This window comes from Pipistrellus hanaki (assembly GCF_964339955.1).
Source record: "Pipistrellus hanaki genome assembly, chromosome: 5".
NCBI lineage: Eukaryota > Metazoa > Chordata > Mammalia > Chiroptera > Vespertilionidae > Pipistrellus > Pipistrellus hanaki.
Window position 1 is genome coordinate 19199995 of NC_140507.1, and position 19709 is coordinate 19219703.

General features: G+C 57.1%; 1 protein-coding gene across 1 annotated transcript in view; it reads left to right on the forward strand.

Annotated features, from left to right (window-relative positions):
- Window positions 1-19709, forward strand: part of PDGFRB (platelet derived growth factor receptor beta) — a 38367-nt gene that overhangs the window by 16271 nt on the left and 2387 nt on the right. Inside the window, exons 2-22 of the mRNA XM_084884202.1 lie at window positions 456-501; window positions 1636-1959; window positions 2481-2747; window positions 3416-3543; window positions 3647-3812; window positions 4284-4476; window positions 5124-5239; window positions 6557-6680; window positions 7044-7255; window positions 8052-8146; window positions 9049-9181; window positions 9697-9801; window positions 10167-10277; window positions 12438-12597; window positions 13662-13813; window positions 14357-14475; window positions 14859-14981; window positions 15788-15899; window positions 16315-16414; window positions 17008-17113; window positions 18194-18423. Of these exons, the coding sequence (XP_084740328.1) occupies window positions 462-501; window positions 1636-1959; window positions 2481-2747; window positions 3416-3543; window positions 3647-3812; window positions 4284-4476; window positions 5124-5239; window positions 6557-6680; window positions 7044-7255; window positions 8052-8146; window positions 9049-9181; window positions 9697-9801; window positions 10167-10277; window positions 12438-12597; window positions 13662-13813; window positions 14357-14475; window positions 14859-14981; window positions 15788-15899; window positions 16315-16414; window positions 17008-17113; window positions 18194-18423 (3116 nt within the window). The 5' untranslated portion in view covers window positions 456-461. The remainder of the gene's footprint in view (window positions 1-455; window positions 502-1635; window positions 1960-2480; window positions 2748-3415; window positions 3544-3646; window positions 3813-4283; window positions 4477-5123; window positions 5240-6556; window positions 6681-7043; window positions 7256-8051; window positions 8147-9048; window positions 9182-9696; window positions 9802-10166; window positions 10278-12437; window positions 12598-13661; window positions 13814-14356; window positions 14476-14858; window positions 14982-15787; window positions 15900-16314; window positions 16415-17007; window positions 17114-18193; window positions 18424-19709) is intronic.

Here is a 19709-nt window from a genome sequence, read left to right on the forward strand (position 1 = left end):
ACCCCCTCCTTCTCCTCCAGGCCTTTCATCACACTTTCCCAAATATTTGTCCTGGCAGATAAGAGCCTGGTATTGGAACTGTCACCCAGAGGACAGGCTGTTAGGGCTGGCGGGCCCCTGGACACCATCCAGTCCAAGCCCCCACTCCCACTCCCGCCCCCATGCATATAGAGAAACTAAGGCTCAAAGAGAGGTGGGGGCTCAGCCAGGGTCACCACGGAGCCAAAGAAAGGTCCAGGCTCCTTGAGGCTGTGCCTTGTGCAGCGGGAGGAGACCTGTGGGCAGGGGAGACTTCTCAGCCATGGGACACGGGTAGCCTTTGACTTCGGGGCCACGGACACGAAGTCTCGGTGGCCCAGGCTGGGGCTCCCTCTGCAAGATCCAGGTGCAAAGATGGGCCCTGGTACTGCCTCTGTCCGCCCTGGGCCCTGACTGATCCCTGTTTAACTCTGCAGGACACCATGCTGCTTCTGCATGCCATGCCAGCTCCTGTCCTCAAAGGTAGGTAGATGGGGGGCCTGGGAGGGGCCTGGGGGAGTCACTAAGCAGGACCCTGGAGCTGGGAGGGTGGAGCACCAGAGCCTTGGAGCCCAGAGGCACTGCTGTGCTCCCAGCCTCCGTGTCCTGCCCTTCCCAGTGGTTCCCTTCCGCTGCCCACCCCTCAGCTCACTAACGCCAGTGGGTTCCCTGCTTGCCCAGAGCCTTTGGCCCAGATCCTTTACTCGGCCTTCCACTCCCATGCCCCTTCACCAGCTTTCCCACCACTCACTACGAGTCACCCAGCCTCCCATCTCTTCTCAGCATTGCTGGTATTGGTCTGGCATCGGTCTGGCCGGTCTGCTTCCGGTCTGGGACTCCCCACCCTGCTTGGCTGTGCACTCGTTGGCTGTGCACTCCCAAGTCCCGGCTGGGCTTCTCTCAGCTCATGCTCCCCTCACTCCTGCCCGGTACATGTACTCGGTTCTCCAGGGGCTGGGCAGCTGACCAGGCAATCAATGGTCATTGGCCATCGATGACTAGGTAACAGCTTACTAATGATGGCTGACTGGCTTGGGGGTGGGGTGGGGTGGGATGGGGTAGCTGACAGAATCCTCCCCTCGGGGATGTCAGCATGGGAAGTGGAACCAGTTGCTTGGCAACCCCCACCTCCCATCTGCCTGAGTTCCCAGAGGCCTCAGCATCTCTCCTGCCTCAGTCTGCCCCACTCTGAGCTACCTTGCCCCACCCTCCCCAAGCAGGGCCACCTCTGGGCTTTGGGCAGAACCTGGGCAGCTGAGGCAGCTGCAGGGAAGAGGCTCCGAGAGTGACCTGGGAAATAATGCAGGAACTGGAGGCTGGGAATGACTTCCCAAGGATTTCCTGCCGCCTTTGTGAGGACGTGCCCCAGCCTGAGGCTGCTGCTGAAGGACTCCTAGGCTGGGGGTGGATGGGCACTGAGGCCAGAAGGCCAGGAGGCCCCGGGCCGGGGAGCTGGGCCCGGGGAGCTGAGCGAGCTAGGCCTCCACACCACAGGCTCCTGGCTGTGCTTTGATTAGCGGGGTGTGGTTTGCAAGGGCTGTGCCTGTGTGTCAGCTCTGGGAGAGGTGCGGGGGCTCCTGGCCTCTGGCATCTTATCGGACGCCTCCTCTCCCGAAGGCCAGGCGCTGTTGCTGCCCCTGCTGGTGTTGCTGGCACCACAGGCTTCTCCAGGTCTGGTCATCACTCCTCCGGGGCCGGAGCTCGTCCTCAATGTCTCCAGCACCTTGGTGCTGACCTGCTCTGGCCCAGACCCGGTGGTGTGGAGACGGACGTCCAAGCAGCCTCCGCAAGAAATGGTCAGGACCCAGGATGGCAATTTCTCCAGCATCCTGACGCTGGCCAACGTCACTGGGACAGACACGGGAGAATACTTCTGTGCCTACAATAGCTCCCAGGAGCTGGAGGCCGGTGAGCAGAAACGGCTCTACATCTTTGTGCCAGGTAAGGCCCCGGGCCTGCGCTCCCGCCCTTACTCCTCCGCTGCAGGCATCTGGGGAAGCTCAGGGAGTGCTTCAGTGACGCGGTGAAAGGCAGCCAGCTTAGACATGCAGGCCAATCGTGGAATCCAGCCTGGCTCAGCCCAGGAGTGCGTTCATTCCCACCCCTTGGTCTGAATATCCATCTGCTCCCTGCCAGCCCACCCCATTCCTGGCTCCCAAGAACTCTGCATTCTCAGCTGGTTCCAATACACTCCCTCTTGGCGTCCACATCCCATCATCCCCATTCTACACATGCCAGGTACCAGCTGCCATCCAACCGGGGGCCTCCCCACCCTGGAACGGTCTGTGTCAAATGTTAAAGCTCGAAGGGACTTCTGAGAGCATCCTTGTTCTGGAATGGGAAAACTGAGGGCCAGAAAGGGAAACAGGCCCGCTCAAGGTCACACAGCAATTCAGGGGGCTAGCCGGAAACCCAGCTCCCCCTGACCCTCATTTTTAACCCCACACCCTCACCCCTGGCAGATCCCACCATGGGCTTCCTCCCGATCCTCCCCGAGGAATTTTTCATCTTCCTCACGGAAGTGACCGAGACCACAATCCCATGCCGAGTGACGGATCCACAGCTGGTGGTGACGCTGCATGAGAAGAAGGTGGATGACCCACTGCCCATCCCCTACGACCACCAACGTGGCTTCTTCGGGACCTTTGAGGACAAGACCTATGTCTGCAGAACCACCATTGGGGACAAGGAGGTGGATTCCGAGCCCTACTATGTCTACAGCCTCCAGGGTGAGCCCCCTCTCTGGCCTGAGGCTCAGCAGGGGCAAATAGGAGCCTTCACAGAGGCAGAGCCCTTTCCAACGTGGCTCCTTTTGTCACGGGATTATCATCGCGGCCTTTGAAGGCAGCTCATGTTTCTCCATCTTACAGACGAGGAAAGCGAGGCTCAGAAAGAGGATGGAATTTGCCCAAGGTCCCCGGGATGTGTTAGTGGCAGGGCTGGGTGGTATGTAGGAGTGGGTGAAGGCACAGGCTTTGGAGCCTTTGGGGTTCGAATCCCAGCTCTGCCACTTCCTGCCTCAGCGACTTTGCACAGAGCACACCATCTCTCCAAGCCCGCTTCTCTGCTGTAAAATGGGATTACTGGAAAGATGAAATAGAGCAGAAGACGTAGGGGATCTGGTGTGCAGTTAATTGCCTGGAGAGTACTTTGGCTTCCAGAATGTTATCCCTTCTGGAATGTCAGCTCAAATTTTATCTGTTGTGTTTACTGCAAAAGCCCCCGTGCCTAGAATAGTACTTGGCATAGAGCAGATATTTAATAAATATTTGTTGAACAAGTGGATCTTCCACATCAACCATCCCTTCCCTCTCTGGACCCCAATCCCATCCCCACGTTGAAGTGCTGGTATCCAGCTGGTGGTGACTCCCTAACTAAGCCCGACTCTCTCCACCAGCGTCATCCATCAACGTCTCAATGAATGCGGCGCAGACGGTGGTCCGCCAGGGTGAGAACATCACCATTACGTGCATTGTGACCGGGAACGAGGTGGTCAACTTCGAGTGGACATACCCCCGCGAGGAGGTAATGCTGGGCCAGGGGCTGAAGGAAGGAAGGGCCGGCAGCGATGGCCTGCCTCCTTGGACGCTTCCTGATTTGGGGGTTCTTGCCCTGCCTGTCCCCACAGAGTGGGCGGCTAGTGGAGCCAGTGACCGACTTCGATATTCCCCACATCCGCTCCATCCTGCACATCCCCAGTGCCGAGCTGGGCGACTCAGGGACCTACATCTGCAATGTATCCGAGAGTCTGTATGACCATCAGGATGAGAAAGCCATCAATGTCACCGTGGTTGGTGCGTTCCTCGGGCTCAGCCCCAACCCTTGTTCTGAGCTGGATCCACACCCGGTCACAGCCCCGCGGTACCTTCAGCTCAGCTCTAGCCACATTTCAAACCAGAGCTCCATGTCCAGGAGAAACCCAAACCAAGACATGGTGCCAACCCTAATCCCATCTAGACTTTCTTCCTTGCTGGAGCCTGGCCCCACCCCAGTGTCCAATCCCAGACTCCTCCCCAGGCCCAGGCAGCCCCGTCCCTAAATTCAACCAGGCTGCAACTCATCTCAGCCACCAGCCTGGGTGAGAACTCCAACTCCAGCCTCCATCTTAAACCTGGTCTCCAAGCCAATGTCAGCCCCAAATCTGCCTCAGTTCCAGCCCCAGCCCCAACTTCAATCCCAGCTCAGGTAGCTCCTACACCCGATGCCCCGCCCCCAGAAGCCCCGCCCCCGAGGCTCAGCCCCGCCCTGACAGTCGCCCCTTGCAGAGAGTGGCTACGTGCGCCTGCTGAGGGAGCTGGACGCTGTACAGTTCGCGGAACTGCACCGGAGCCGGACTCTGCAGGTGGTGTTCGAGGCCTACCCACCGCCCACGGTCATGTGGTTCAAGGACAACCGCACCCTGGGCGACTCCAGCGCTGGCGAGTTCGCCCTGTCCACGCGCAATGTGTCGGAGACTCGGTGAGCAGCCGCCTACCCGCTCCGTTCTGGACGTTAGGGTCTGCAGCTGCCAGGCAGCCCACAGCCTTCAGTTACTCCACGAACCTCGGCCCATCTTTCCTGAGCGCCCACTATGTGCCAGGCACCCTGCCAGGCGCTATGCCAGGCCATGGGAAACACACAGGTCCATGCCTCAGAGTTTCCTGTCCAGTGGGGAAGCAGACACTGGTCAGATGATCTTCCAGATGTTTAGTTGTCCTTGCAATGGGTGGAGCCACCAGGAGGCAGCTAAGGAGAAAAAAAGCAGAATGACTGTTCACGAGCAGGTGGACATGCACATGGGAGCCCTAAGGCTGGAGGTGAGCAGGCTGGCCTGAGGTGCCAGTGTTGGGATAGAGCAGTGTCAGGCCCTTCTGAAGGAGAAGAGATGCGGAGGAGGAGGGGAATGCTGCTAACGCTTCATCCCCACCCTCCTGCCCGCCCTCTGGGCGCAGTGGAACTGCCTGTGGGCGGGGGGAGCCAGGAGACTAGTTCTATGGGTGTGAGTCCTGGCCCTGCTACTGACACTGTGTGACCTCCTGGGCCATGTCTGTACGAGGAGGGCGGGGAGGGCTGTATGCGTTCTTCCAGTGCTGAAAGTGGGTCTCCTGGCCTGGCCTGCTCCCCAGGTATGTGACAGAACTGACACTGGTGCGGGTGAAGGTGGGCGAGGCTGGTCACTACACCATGCTGGCCTTCCATGAGGACGCTGAGGCCCATGTCTCCTTCCAGCTGCAAATCAACGGTGAGGAGCCCTCCACCCTGCTTTCCCTCCCCTGCCCACCCCCCCATTTCCTCTCCCTCCCTACACTGTCCACCACCCCTCAGAGGAGCAGGAGAGGAGCCTGGGACTCAGGAGACAGGGTTCCGGTCTTAGGGCCAATGCTGACCCACTGCTCTGTGCACACCACCTCTCTGGGGCTCAGTTTCCCCAGCTGCACAAGCTGGCCATTGGGCTAGACTGGTGTTTCAAAACCTCAGGCCTTCATGGGCCAATGCCATGATTTTCCCTTCTCACGTGCCCCTTACACTACACTACTCATTAAATAGGTATTTATTGAACAACTCCAGTATGCCGGTCTGTTTAAGGATCATGAGGCCCTGTCTTTATGGGCTAGTGGGGGAAGACAAACATTCGACAGTAGGGCTAAAATCCCCAACAAATTATGTAGAAGGTTAGAAGGTAACAAATAAAAAGCAAAAGCTGCCGGGAGGGGTGTGGGGGAGGATGGAGAGCTGGGGGCAGGGACAGTGAGGGTTGCCCTTTTACCAGTAAATAGCAGTGATGGGGTTGGCCTCACTGCGGTGACAGTTGCGTGAAGACCTGAAGAAGGTGAGGGCATTAGCCGAGTGGCTATTTGAGGAAAGGGCAGAGCAGGCAGTGTGGATGGGAGTAAGGCAGACAGGAGGCAGAAAGGCCTGAGCGGCCAGAGCAGTGTGAGGGGTAGAGTGGTGGGAGACAGGTCAGAGCTGGGACAGGGCAGTGGTGGGGTGGACAGGACAGACTGTGTAGGTCCTCATGGGCTCTTGGGTGGACATTTTCTGCGACTAAAACGAAGAGTCACTGCAGAGTTTTGAGCAGAGGAATGACATGATAGTGACGTAATGTTTTGGCCATTGACTTTCTAAAAATGTGTTTTGAAAGAGAATTTAACCTCTCAGTGGTGGATGGAAAACACTGTTAAGTGTCATAAACATGAAGCACCACTAAATCGACTCCAAGACAACAAAGCAGTGCTATTAAATTCGAGCTCCCTGCTCTTGCCTTCCCAGGGCCCTGATCCGGAGGCCTGCTCTCTCTTTGTTAAAAGGGAAGATTAGCAAGTCTCTGAGAGGTGTTAAAGACAGACTAGCACCCTGCCGGGGCTTCCCCTTTGAAGTACCCAGAAGGGGAATCGCCGGTTTTCACATGGGGATTCCTGGTATTGAATGTTCACCTGCAGTCTGCGGCTCCCCTCCCCCAGGGGAGACTCTGGACCATGCCCTTCATCCCTGAGGATCATGCTCACTACCTGTCTGTTCTGACCTTCCCTCCGCCTGGCCCCATGCCTTCTCCATGCAGTGCCTGTCCGCGTGCTGGAGCTGAGTGAGAGCCATCCTGCCAACGGGGAGCAGACAGTCCGCTGTCGCGGCCGGGGCATGCCTCAGCCGCACCTCACCTGGTCTATCTGCAGTGACCTCAAAAGGTGAGCAGAACACCTGCCTCAGTCTCCCAGGGAACCCACAGCTGGCTGGAAGGACCCACTGAGGGTCATCTGGTTGAGCCCCTCCCTTCCTCTGGGCACATCGCTCCAGGCTAGCGTCACATCCTAGAAGATGTGGCTTCGTGGAGATGCCCTGCATGACCTAAATTGCCCTCTTTTCCTTAACTTTATTCTGAGGGTCAAAGGGAGGGAATGGAATTTGCGAACCAGGCCTCTCAGTTGTGGGGTAGGAGCGCCCCCTGCTGGTCACTCGAGGGACGGCAAAAGAACCCGCTCAGAGGAAGCCGGAAGGATAGCCTAGAGAGGGCCGGGCCTGGAAGCTGACCTGGCTGGCACCCTGGGCAGGTGTCCCCGCGAGCTGCCACCCACGCCGCTGGGGAACAGCTCCGAGGAAGAGAGCCAGCTGGAGACCAACGTGACATACTGGGCGGAGGAGCAGGAGTTCGAGGTGGTGAGCACGCTGCGCCTGCGCCGCGTGGATCAGCCGCTCTCCGTGCGCTGCACGCTGCGAAACCTGCTGGGCGATGATGCGAAGGAGGTCACCCTGGTGCCCCAGTGTGAGTCATCCAGCCCTCGTGGCCCCCGGTGACCCCTCACCCCCACCTCGACTCTGCCATACTTGTGGCTGTGTCAGTGTGCCAGAGTCAGCATGTCCCCGGGCGCTCCGGAGCCCTGTGAAATTCACCAGAATATGTTCCTCCGCTTACACAACAGCACAGTATTGCCACACGTGTACACTCACAAGCGTATGTCTGTAAACCATGGCTATGCATAGCACTCTCTCCTTATGCCCGGAGTGTGTACACTCTGTGTGTGTCGTAAGCCATGCCCATGAGCATGCCTGACCCTTGGACATGGGTACAGACCCTCCAAGTGTAGGTTTGTAAGCATGTAATGAAGAATGCACGCAGATCCATATGTAAACCCACAGGTGTTTGTCTATGCATGTACTTGTGGGTGCACAATCCCATACAAGTGTGTAAGCATGCATGTACAATTCCTATGCATGTGGGCCACTGGGCTGGTGCATGTCTGTAAGCATGGGAAGGTGAGCCACAGACTGGCCGCCAGGAGCTTGCATCTGATCTGGAGCCATGGCAGACAGGCCACACTGACCCCTGCGAGGGCTGAAGGGACAGGGAGGCCGATAGTGATCTGAGCAGCAGGTAGTTATATGGGTATTTACGGGGACGCTGAAGGTGTGGCCCAGAGGGAGAGGCTGAGGGTCTGACACTATAGCCTGTGGAAGGGAGTGAGAGGGAGCTTCTGTTCTGGGCAGGGTGGGCAGAGGGGGATTTGTGGTACAAGAGGTGAGTGAGAAAGGCAGCTGCCAAGTCTTGTCTCTGCCTCCAGCCCTGCCCTTCAAGGTGGTGGTGATCTCGGCCATCCTGGCCTTGGTGGTCCTCACGATCATCTCCCTGATCATCCTCATCATGCTCTGGCAGAAGGTAAGCCCCGCCCTGCCTAAGGGATACAGACTAGCACACCATTGTATTATACGCCCACCTCCCAATCCTGTCCTTGAATCCCATAGGATCTGGCCATGTCTGGGCCCAGCATGGAGTTCAGGTGTAAAATGATATAGAGTGACACTGGATGTCTGAGCTACCTCCATCCCCAGCAGCCTGATCCAGGCCATCAGGGTTCCCTGCCTCTATGGCTCCCCTGTCCGGGTCCTGCTCAGACATCACTCCTGCCCATCCCAGACACAGGGTTTGGGTCCTGCCGGGTAGACTACATGGGCCTCAGGATCCTTCCAGCTCTTACCCACTGAGACTTCGGGATCCTGCTGAGCTGCATTCTGATCCTATTACTCTGTCATTCCCATGTTCTGTCCTGAGATTTCATCATCCTGTGCTTCTGACATTTTAAGATTCCTGAATTAGGATTGCAGAACCGCACAGTCTTATCTTTCTAAGATTCCAGTCCAGGGATTCCAACACTTCATGGTTTCAAGATCCCACCATTACATCTTTCTGAGATTCCTGCTGTGACTGACCCAGCATGGAGAGGGGCTGTCCACACCCCGCAGAGTACCCCTGCCTTGTGCCACGTTCTGGGGCTGTGTGCTCCCTTATTCCCATCTGAGGAGCAGCTGAGGCTCTGGGAGAAGCTGGGGAGGAGGTTCTGAGGAGCTGGGCCCTTGGCTGTCAGCTACTCCTCAGCCACTTCTTAGCCCCTTGGCATCGGTTCCCACTGAAGGCCTTGGCCCTAGCCATAACTTGCTGTGTGACTTCCGCTGACCCTCTCTGGGCCTCTGGGTCTCCTGCCCTATCCGTTCCAGAAGGGACTGGGCCTCGTGGGCCTCAAGAACCCCTCTGATGACCCACCCCTGGTCTTGGTCCTGCAGAAGCCCCGCTATGAGATCCGGTGGAAGGTGATTGAATCTGTGAGCTCCGATGGCCACGAGTACATCTACGTGGACCCTATGCAGCTGCCTTACGACTCCACCTGGGAGCTGCCCCGGGACCAGCTTGTGCTCGGTCAGTCCAAGGAGCCCTCACGTGGCAGTGTGTGGACTTGAGGCGGGCGGGAAGATGATCTGAGGTCTGGTCCCAGCTCTGCTGTGACTAGCTTCGAGACTCAGGGCCGAAGGATGTCTTGCCCTCTCTGGCCCTCAGTCTCCCCGTTTGTACAATGGGGACAAGACGATCCCCCAGGGACCATCCAGCATTGAGGTCCTATGATCCCATGACTGTGTGAGATGAGACTCTTTGTGACGAGAAAGAAACTACTAATTGAGGACAGGGCTGTGCTTAGTCTAGCTGGGAGGGTGGGGGGTGCGGAGGAGCAGTGCTCCCCTCTGGGGAGGGAGGGCGGCTTCCAGGGACTAAGATGGGCCAGACAGCAGCTAGGCCTTGAATGAGGCACCAGGAAGGACTGTGAAGCGCTGTGATTTTAGGACCCTCCTTGGGGGGAACGCCTTAAGTCCAGGGTGGCTGCAGGTGGGAATGCAGCTTCCTGGTGGGCCGGGAACTGAGGGGTCATCTTCTCCCAGGACGTACCCTCGGCTCCGGGGCCTTTGGGCAGGTGGTAGAGGCCACGGCTCACGGCCTGAGCCATTCTCAGGCCACTATGAAAGTGGCTGTCAAGATGCTGAAATGTGAGTCCTGGGAGCGTCCCACCTCCCTCCTGCCCCACCCCGCACCCCCGGCACCCCCAGAGCAGGCCAGGCCCAACTCGGATTCAGATTCGCTGGCATGAGGAGTACAGTCACTCTGGGGCCAGCCTCACTCCGAAGAAAGAGACTTCCAAACCCTGCTCCCACCTCTGGCAGCTTCTTCCCTCCCCTGTTTCTCTCTCCCCCCCCCACCCCCCAGCTCTTTCCCTCTCCTTGCATGTGGGTCCTTGCCACCCTTGGCCACCTGTGTCTGACAGCACAGACTTGGGCAGAGCCAGAATAGGCTCCAGTGGGACCTGCATGGGGCCTCCGTGATGGGCCCGGCCTGAGCCCCCTCTCTCCCTCAGCCACAGCCCGCAGCAGTGAGAAGCAGGCCCTCATGTCAGAGCTGAAGATCATGAGCCACCTCGGGCCCCACTTGAATGTGGTCAATCTGCTGGGAGCCTGCACCAAAGGAGGTACAGACCCAATTGCCCAGAGGATTCTGGGAAATGCCAGTGGCCGAGGCCTGGCCCTCTCCACCGCTCCTCAGTCCAAGGACATCAGGGCACTCCAGTTGGAGCCTCCAACACCCTCACTTGACAGAGCCAGATGACTATGGGATTTAGAAACGCACAGCATCACAGCACTGCCAAGGCCAGAGGACTGTTCAGGCCATCAGTCCATGGTTCCCAAATGAAGGGATCCTCTGACATTTTAAAATTTTCACAATCTATTTTATAATTGAATTTATTGGGGTGACATCCATCTATTTAAAACCCTAATATCCAAATCGATCAAATGGTGGAACAACCAGTCACCATGATGTGCACTGATCACCAGGGGGCAGATGCTCAATGCAGGAGCTGACCTCAGCCCGCAGGTCCTGACCAGCGGCGGTGGTGGGGGCAGGACTGGTGAATGGGCAGCACCAGGTCAGCCAAAGCGGGTGCAAGCAGGCTACCCCCACCCCAATCACCCTGCCAGTCACCCCACAGAAGGAAGTGATTGGCAGTGGGGGGGCGGGGCCAGTGAGTGGGTGGCACCAGGTCAGCCAAGGTGGATGCAAGCTGGGACCCTGATCATCCCACTGGTTGCCCCACAGATTGGCCCTGATCGCAGGCCAGGTCAAAGGACTTTACTTGTGCACAAATTTCATTCACCGAGCTTCTAGTTGGTTAATAAAACCATACAGGTTTCAACTGGGCAACTCAACAAACATCATCTGCACACTGCATTGTATGCTCACCACCAAAGTCAAGTCTCTTTCCACCACCGTTTACCGCCCCTTTTCCCTCTGGCAGTCACCACACTGTTTTCTGTGTCTGTTTTTTTTGTTTTGTTTTGTTTTGTTTTGTTTTTCTTTTTTCTTTTTTTTCTTTTTTTAAATATTTTATTGATTTTTTACAGAGAGGAAGGGAGAGAGATAGAGAGCCAGAAATGTCGATGAGAGAGAAACATCTACCAGCCACCTCTTGCACATCCCCCACTGGGGATGTGCCCACAGCAAACGTACTTGCCCTTGACCGGAATCGAACCTGGGACCTTTCAGTCCGCAGACCGACGCTCTACCACTGAGCCAAACTGGTTTCGGCTGTTTTGTTTTTCTTGATACATTTTAACAATTGTCATAAATGATTGCTTACATGACACCGAGTTGAGTTGTGTCCCCAGGACTGGAGACCACCAGCCTGCTAACTGGGAGCTGCCTTCATTCAGGTCACAGAATCAAGCCTTTCTGGCTACGGATGTTTACTTGAAACTGTGATTACAAGTTAGGCTGCAAAAACAATGTTATTGCCATTTACATTTGCTTATTGTGAGATTTGGGATTTTCCTCAACATTGCACAACCAAAACAAAATACAGAAGTACATGGTACACATAGGCCAGTTTATGTCTGTAGTGATCACCCCATTTCACAATGTTTGTTCCCCCTAGTATCTTCAGGTTCCCACAGATTGACTTTAAGTAAACGTATCATAGTTGAATTTGAGCAGTAACCTGATGGTGAATAATTGCCACTATTTGCTTTATACACTGGGCTCCAACATAAGCTTTAGTTGGAAAACCTACCAACAACAGCTATCATGGAGTGCTTGCTACGGACCAGGTACCGAGCTGAGCCGACAAAGGCATTAACCCATCAACACTCACAACTCTTTGTGTTGGGTATGACTGGCCCCCTTTAACAGATGGGAAAAGCAAGGCCCAGGGAAACTCCGTACCTTGCTCATGGTTACAGAGGCAGGTAAAGAACCCAGGTTTGGCAGAAACCAGTTTGGCTTAGTGGATAGAGCGTCAGCCTGTGGACTGAAAGGTCCCAGGTTTGATTCTGGTCAAGGGCATGTACCTTGGATGCAGACACATCCCCAGTGGGGCGTGTGCAGGAGGCAACTGATTGATGTTTCTTTCTCATCGATGTTTCTAACTCTCTATCCCTCTCCCTTCCTCTTTGTAAAAAGTCAATCAATCAATCAATCCATCAATAAAAGAACCCAGATTTGCCTGGAGCCAAAGCCTCTTCGCCATTGTACCAAGCTGCCTATCCCATGTGCAGCCTGTCACTACTCTCATGGCCCTTAACGGGAGCCAAGGCTTCCCTGGGGATCATCCCTGAGCCAGTCCCTCCCTCCGCAGGACCCATCTACATCATCACCGAGTACTGCCGCTACGGGGACCTGGTGGACTACCTGCACCGCAACAAGCACACCTTCCTGCAGCACTGTCCGGACAAGCGCCGCCAGCCGGGCGCCGAGCTCTACAGCAACGCTCTGCCCGGCGGGCTCCCGCTGCCCAGGTACTGGGGGAGGGGAGAGGCCCGAGGAGCACCTGCTCGCTCCCTCCTTGTTCAGTACAGGAAGCGAAGGCTGGGGAGGGTAGAGTGAAGCTGGGGCGTGGCCACCCCAGAAGGAGTGACGGTCACGCTGATGATAGTGGTGGGATCTGCTGCCACCTCCTGGCTGTCTGCTTTGTGCTAGGCCCTGTGCTACACAGGGCAGGTGGGACCCCCTTGTCCCTCCCATGCTCCCCAGGCCTGACTCCACCCCTACTCCTCGCTGGAGCTCCCATGCCCTCTGCACACTAACCTCTCAGTGCCCTGAGGTCAACCTAGCCCCTTCCTTCTTCTTTTCCAAAAATAACACAAAAGCAGTATGCAGTTATTGCAGAGACCAGGTTAACGTTAGGAAAGCATTAAAGACAGTAAGATGCATCCCTGTCCTCCCCAACATTTAAAAAAAAATATATATTTTATTGGTTTTTTACAGAGAGGAAGAGAGAGGGACAGAGAGCTAGAACCATCGATGAGAGAGAAAGATTGACCAGATGCCTCCTGCACCCCCCCCCCCCCCCCCCACACACACACCGGGGATGTGCCTGCAACCAGTGTACATGCCCTTGACCGGAATCGAACCTAGGACCCCTCAGTCTGCAGGCTGACGCTCTACCCACTGAGCCAAACCGGTTTCGGCCCTCCCCCACATTTTGACCCATTTTCTTCCAATCTCTTTCCTACCTGTAGAGACCTGTGTCCTTAGTCCCACAGCTCTTCAAGGGGCTGGTGCTGCAGGCAGAGGCTCCATTCAGATCATAGCTTGGCCTGAGCCCTCTGAGGACACACACTGGGTCTTGTGTCATCTTGGCAGGCCCAGGGCCCGACTCAGGGCCCCACAGGTTGGTTGAAAGGGCTCTCTAGGTCATTCACGTGACGGAGACAGCCTGGAGGAGGATGGCTGAGTGAGGGAGAGGAGGAACACCTGGGTGACGGGGCCTTGAGGCCCCCGCGGTGAGCGGAGGGGCAGGCGGGGGACAGGAAGGGGAAGCCTGTGACCTCTCCTTCGGTGACTCTCCTCTCGCCCTCAGCCACACAGGGGAGAGTGACGGCGGCTACATGGACATGAGCAAGGACGAGTCGGTGGACTATGTGCCCATGCTGGACATGAAAGGGGACATCAAATACGCAGACATCGAGTCCTCCAACTACATGGCTCCTTACGATAACTACGTCCCCTCCGGTGGGTGCGCGGTGTCCTCTCACCTGTGCGGCCCTCGCACCTGTGCAGGGATGCCTTCTTGTCAAAGCCTTTCACATGTCCCGCTGGAGAACAACCCTGGGAGGCAGCTGGCCTTGTGCCCATTTCATAGATGCAGACACTGAGGGCAGCCACCTGCCCGAAGCTGCTGTGGTGGAGCCCCAATACGAACCCCAGCTTCTGGGTCCTGACATATACATGCAGCCTACGTGGAGGGGAAGCTGGGGTGGGGGAGTACCTGGCCTCCTGGGCCTTGGGGAAGGGTGATCAGCTCGGAGTAGGCCCCAGGCTGATCTGGTGGCCCTGAAAAGGGCAGGCCAGGCTGCGTGGTCCAGGGCAAATGCTGACACTTTGTCCGCACAAGAAAGGCTCTGGCAAAGTAGGAGAGGTGCCAGTTCGATATTTGGAAATTGCTTTCCTTTGGGGGGAGATTACTGCCCTGGACAGTAAGCCTCCAGGGGCCAAAGAGCAGAGGGCCGTGGGCCGTGGAAACACAAGACGTGCTGACCTCCTGCTCTCCTCTAGCTCCCGAGAGGACCTGCCGAGCCACCCTGATCAACGAGTCCCCAGTGCTTAGCTACACGGATCTCGTGGGCTTCAGCTACCAGGTGGCCAACGGCATGGAGTTCCTGGCCTCCAAGAACGTACGTGTGGTCCCAGTGGGCAGATGGAGGTCCTGGGGAGGTGGGTCACCCAGCCACCCAGGTCTTCCAGGTACACGGTCTACACAGTAGCTTCGCCCCATCGGGTGGATGAGGACAGTGAACGCCCTCACCACGTGGCCCCTCTCACCTGAGTGGTCCCCCACACCACATGGCCCCCCTCACCTGGGTGGTCCCCCACACCACGTGGCCCCTCTCACCTGGGTGGTCCCCCACACCACGTGGCCCCTCTCACCTGTGTGGTCCCCCACACCACGTGGCCCCCCTCACCTGGACAGTGTTGCATTTTTCCCAAAGCACTTGACACAGAGGGTCTTTCCCCACAATTGCCCCAAGGCCTCAGCTCCCACCCTCCCCTCCCCCAGTGTGTCCACCGAGACCTGGCAGCCAGGAATGTGCTCATCTGTGAGGGCAAGCTGGTCAAAATCTGTGACTTCGGCCTTGCTCGTGACATCATGCGGGACTCTAACTACATCTCCAAAGGCAGCGTGAGTACCTTCCCCACCCCTGTGCGTCTCTGCCCCTCGCGGTCAGCCTGGCTCAGGGGGGACCAGGTCAGGGCTCCTCGTGGTCTGACCTGCCCAGCAGTGACGGCTCTGCCCGCCCGGCCTTGTGTGCAGGGACAGGAAGGGAGCCATGAGCTGTGCATGGGGTGGAGCCGGCAGAGATGCTGAGGCTTGCAGGGTGAGCTTGGGCTCAGGTTTGCTGGTCATGACAGGGGGCAAGGGGCCAGCTGTAATGGGTCCTGGGGAGTTTGGAGGAGGAGCAGGCCAAATGTGTTCTCCCAACCGTGGCAGGAGGCAGAGGAAGAAGCCGCGGTGTCAGCTAAGAAAGATGAGTAGGTGGCAGGCGGTATTTGGTTAAAATATGATCACCCTGCCTCCCCTTCGTGTGCCCACTTTCTACACCGGGAAAGTGAACCACAGAGCTGGAGGGACGCTGGGCCCCGAGATCGGAGGCAGCCAGGATCAGAGCTGGCACCTTGGCATGTCCCTGGCTCCCACGCTGCCCTGATAGCCCAGTCAGGGGCTCTCCAGGTCAGGAAGGAAGCCTGTTCCGTGAGGAGCCTCAGACCCTGGGGTGACCATGACCGCAATTGCGGACAAAGAAACAGCCTCCTGACCCTCTGGCCAGCACTGGGATGGACATGGGGACCGTGTGCCCGCAGATAGGCCCTCAGGGACCAGGGAGGGAGAGGAGCTGTGGGGGGAGGACTGCCAGGTCTCCCCGCACCGCCCAGGTGCAGGGTGGGGCTCGGCCCCTCCTCACCTCAGACGGACCCGCCCTCCCGCAGACCTTCCTGCCGCTGAAGTGGATGGCCCCCGAGAGCATCTTCAACAGCCTCTACACCACCCTGAGCGACGTGTGGTCCTTTGGGATCCTCCTCTGGGAGATCTTCACCCTGGGTATGCCTCCTCCCCACAGTCCTCAGCGGCCTGGCAGGGCTCCCTCCCTGACCACTTACACCTCCAGCCTGGAGGGGCTGTGAACAGACTCTGGGTCAGCGATCGGGGCTCAGGTTCACACCCCAGCTCTGCTGCTTTCTTATTGCTGTGTGTCCTTGGCAAGGATCTTGCCCTCTCTGGACCTCTTTACCTCCCCATCTGAGCATCTAGGGGTTGGGACAGTGACATCAGAAAGCCTGCTTGGTTCTGGTATTCTTTGGTTCTCTGATTCTGGGGAGGATCGTAGTCTGTCCAGAGCCATGAAGGAGCCATATTTCTCAATCCCAAGGTCACCTTCCCTTCCTCCCAGCCCTGGCACAAGGGTTTCTCATGCCTGAGCTGGTGTATCTCTTCTCTTGTCTTTGCCCCCTGGCAGGTGGCACCCCGTACCCGGAACTGCCCATGAACGAGCAGTTTTACAACGCCATCAAGCGGGGCTACCGCATGGCCCAGCCTGCCCACGCCTCCGATGAGATGTGAGTGGCGTGTTTGGGAGAACTCTCTAGGTGCAAACCATAGATACCCAACTTTACCAGCTTAAGCCAACAACAGATTGATCTAGGAAAATCTAGGTCTGGCTGGATCCAGGTGTGCAGCTGAGGTCATCAGCGATTTTCCTTCTACCCTGGGCTCCGCTCTCCTCGGCCCAGCCTCCTATCCAGGCCGGCACTGCCCAGTGGCCGCGTCCTGCTGCTTTCACCCCAGCTCCAGCAAAACACCCAGAGCTGGTTGTTGAGCTGGGGTCACGTGCACACCCAGAACCAGCCACTGAGCTGGGGTCACATGCCCACCCAGAACCAGCCACTGAGCTGAGGGGTTGCAGGCTCCTACGGACCAGACCTGGGTCACGTGCTCACCCAGGCGTGGTCAACCCCACTGAACCACTGAACCACTGAACCGGGCCCGAAGGGAGGGCTTCCCAAGGGGATATCCAGGCGAGACAAGGGAAAGCGACACCTATCCACCTCCCTTCCCCAAGTCCTTCATGGCTCACCTTTCTGGGGTGGCAGGCCCCTCCCCCCCATCATGCCCTGTGTCAGAGACCCTGACCCCTTGCGCCTCTCCCCAGCTACGAGATCATGCAGAAGTGCTGGGAAGAGAAGTTTGAGATTCGCCCCCCCTTCTCCCAGCTGGTGCTGCTTCTGGAGAGGCTTCTGGGCGAGGGTTATAAAAAGGTATGTCAAGGCACGGCGGGGGAGGGAACCAGAGCGTTCTGGTCCGGAAGTCAGACACCGGTACAAGGCTGGTGTAACATGCCGGGATTTGGGGGACCACCCCGTATCCTCACCTGACCTCAGTTTCCCTGCTGGTACCAATAAGGGATGGACCGGAGACAGGATTTATTTTAGCAGCACAGAGAGTTCTGAAATGAATCCCACGTGGAAGCTGATGCGTTTAAAGTAGAGAAGGGAGCCTACAGCGCCCGTCATCCTGCATCCTGCCTCACGCCGTCTCACCGGGGCCAAATCTTGCGTCTCCTTCAGAGGCGTGAACTTCCTGAGGCTGGATGACTGCTGAGGGCTACTTGGACCCCATCCAGGCTCCGACAAGGCAGATGGAGCCAGCGGGGCCACACCTCCCTGCCCACAGCAAGGACTAGAGGAGAGAGATGCCCGTCTCCTTTGGCCCAGGCACAGCCCATTCCCTAGGCCCGTGGTCGGCAAACTGTGGTTCGAGAGCCACATGCAGCTCCTTGTCCCCGTGAGTGTGGCTCTTCCACAAAATACCACGGCCTGGGGGAGTCTATTTTGAAGAAGTGGTATTAGAAGAAGTTTAAATTATAAAAATTCGGCTCTCAAAAGAAATTTCAATCATTGTACTGTTGATATTTGGCTCTGTTGACTAATGAGTTTGCCGACCACTGCCCTAGGCCCATTCCTTACCCCAATCCCGCCCCGGGTCTGGTTACACTCAGGGACCAGTGAGCTGGAGCGGGGTGGTCCCCATTTGGAAGTTTGGGAAACAGGACCCACTGAAGGAGGTTGAGGCAGGATGAGACAGCATCTGTCTGGTCTGAAGTGGGTGACATGTCAGCATTTCGGGTGCTGGCCCACTGACGGCCCCCTCCCTGGGTGGTGCTAAGCTCACCTTGTCTTGTGTGACTTTGGACAATTGTCCTTCCTCTCTGAGCACCAGTTGCCTAATTTCCACAAGATGCGAGGGGCTGGGTCAGCATCTAACTGTTAGATGACCCCTGAAGGCTTTCCTGACCTGGCCTTCCCTGTCTCTTGGGTTCCCCCTGGCCCTCGGAGCAGAAGTACCAGCAGGTGGACGAGGAGTTTCTGAGGAGCGACCATCCCGCCGTCCTTCGGTCCCAAGCCCGCTTCCCTGGCTTCCATGGCCTCCGGTCCCCGCTGGACACCAGCTCAGTCCTCTATACTGCTGTGCAGCCCGAGGGCGACAATGACTACATCATCCCCCTGCCCGACCCCAAGCCCGAGGCTGCTGATGAGAGCCCGTTGGAGGGGTCCCCCAGCCTTGCCAGGTAACCACTGTGGCCCAGGGTATGCAATGGTGTGTGTGTGTGTGTGTGTGTGTGTGTGTGTGTGGCATCAGGCTTGCCTTAGAAATAAGTTACTAGAGTGAGCACTTATTCCTGCCAGTGAGTAGAAGGGAGAATTGAACTTGTTTGACCTCTGATGCCCTCAAGTGGAAAAGGCAGGTTGGTGAGAGAAAGAATGGGCTGGGATTTATCTGCAAAGTAGTTGTTTCCTTTAAAGGAGCCCTCGTAGGCCCGGCCAGCGTGGCTCAGTGGTTGAGTGTCAACCTATGAACCTGGAGGTCATAATGTGATGCTGGTCAGGGCACATGCCCGGGCTGCAGGCTAGTTCCCGGGTGAGGGGCATGCAGGAGGCAGCCAATCAGTGATTCTCTCAAATCATTGATGTTTCTCTCTTGTGCCCTTTCTCTCTGAAATCAATAAAAGTCTATTTGAAGTTGATTGATTGATTTCAAAGAGGAAGGGAGAGAGAGATAGACAGAACCTGCAACCTGAGCACCTGCCCTGACCAGGAACCAGAAAGTGCCTTACTGGTTCATAGGTCGATGCTCAAACAAGAAGCCACACCAGTCAGGCTCTCTCTACATATTTAAAAAACAAATGAAGGAGCCCTCATAGGCCATCTGCTCTCTCCTCTCTAGGCTCTGGCCTAGCCATAATTAGCACCCCAGCTCCCAGGTATTACTGGGACATGGCCAACTCCTGAGGCCTGTCTTTAGAGCCATGTCTTGGGGGCTCTGGGGAGCTGGTGTGGTTGTAGGCGGTGCCTACAGTTCAGGCCAGAATTCAGACTGGGAAGCAGATTCATGCTTTCCTTCGCCTCGGGATGTGGTGACATTAGAGTCTGGGGAGGGCTTTGGAGGAAGTCCCAGCTGCTGCCTGGACGTGCCGTCCAGGCAGTGTCCCTCCTTGGCTGGAGAGAAGGGCTCCCCATGAGGCCAGACCCCCACTCCCTCCAATCCAGACCCAGCCCGCTGTGAAGTGGCAGGAGCCCCACCCGGGTCCCAGCTCTGCTTGGAGATCTGCTGGCACCTGCTCTCTCTGAGTGCTAGGAGCACACAGGACTCAGAAGGCCCCTGGCCTGTGGAAGCAGCTAATAGTCCACTGCAGACAGTGTGCAGAGGACTTAAGCTCAGGGGTCAAGCAGCTTAGACAGGGGTCTTCAAACTTTTTAAAGTGGGAGCCAGATCACGGTCCCTCAGAGAGCTGGAGGGCCGGACTATATGAACTACTAATCCCTACTGTAACACCTCGGCTGCGCTCACTGCCCA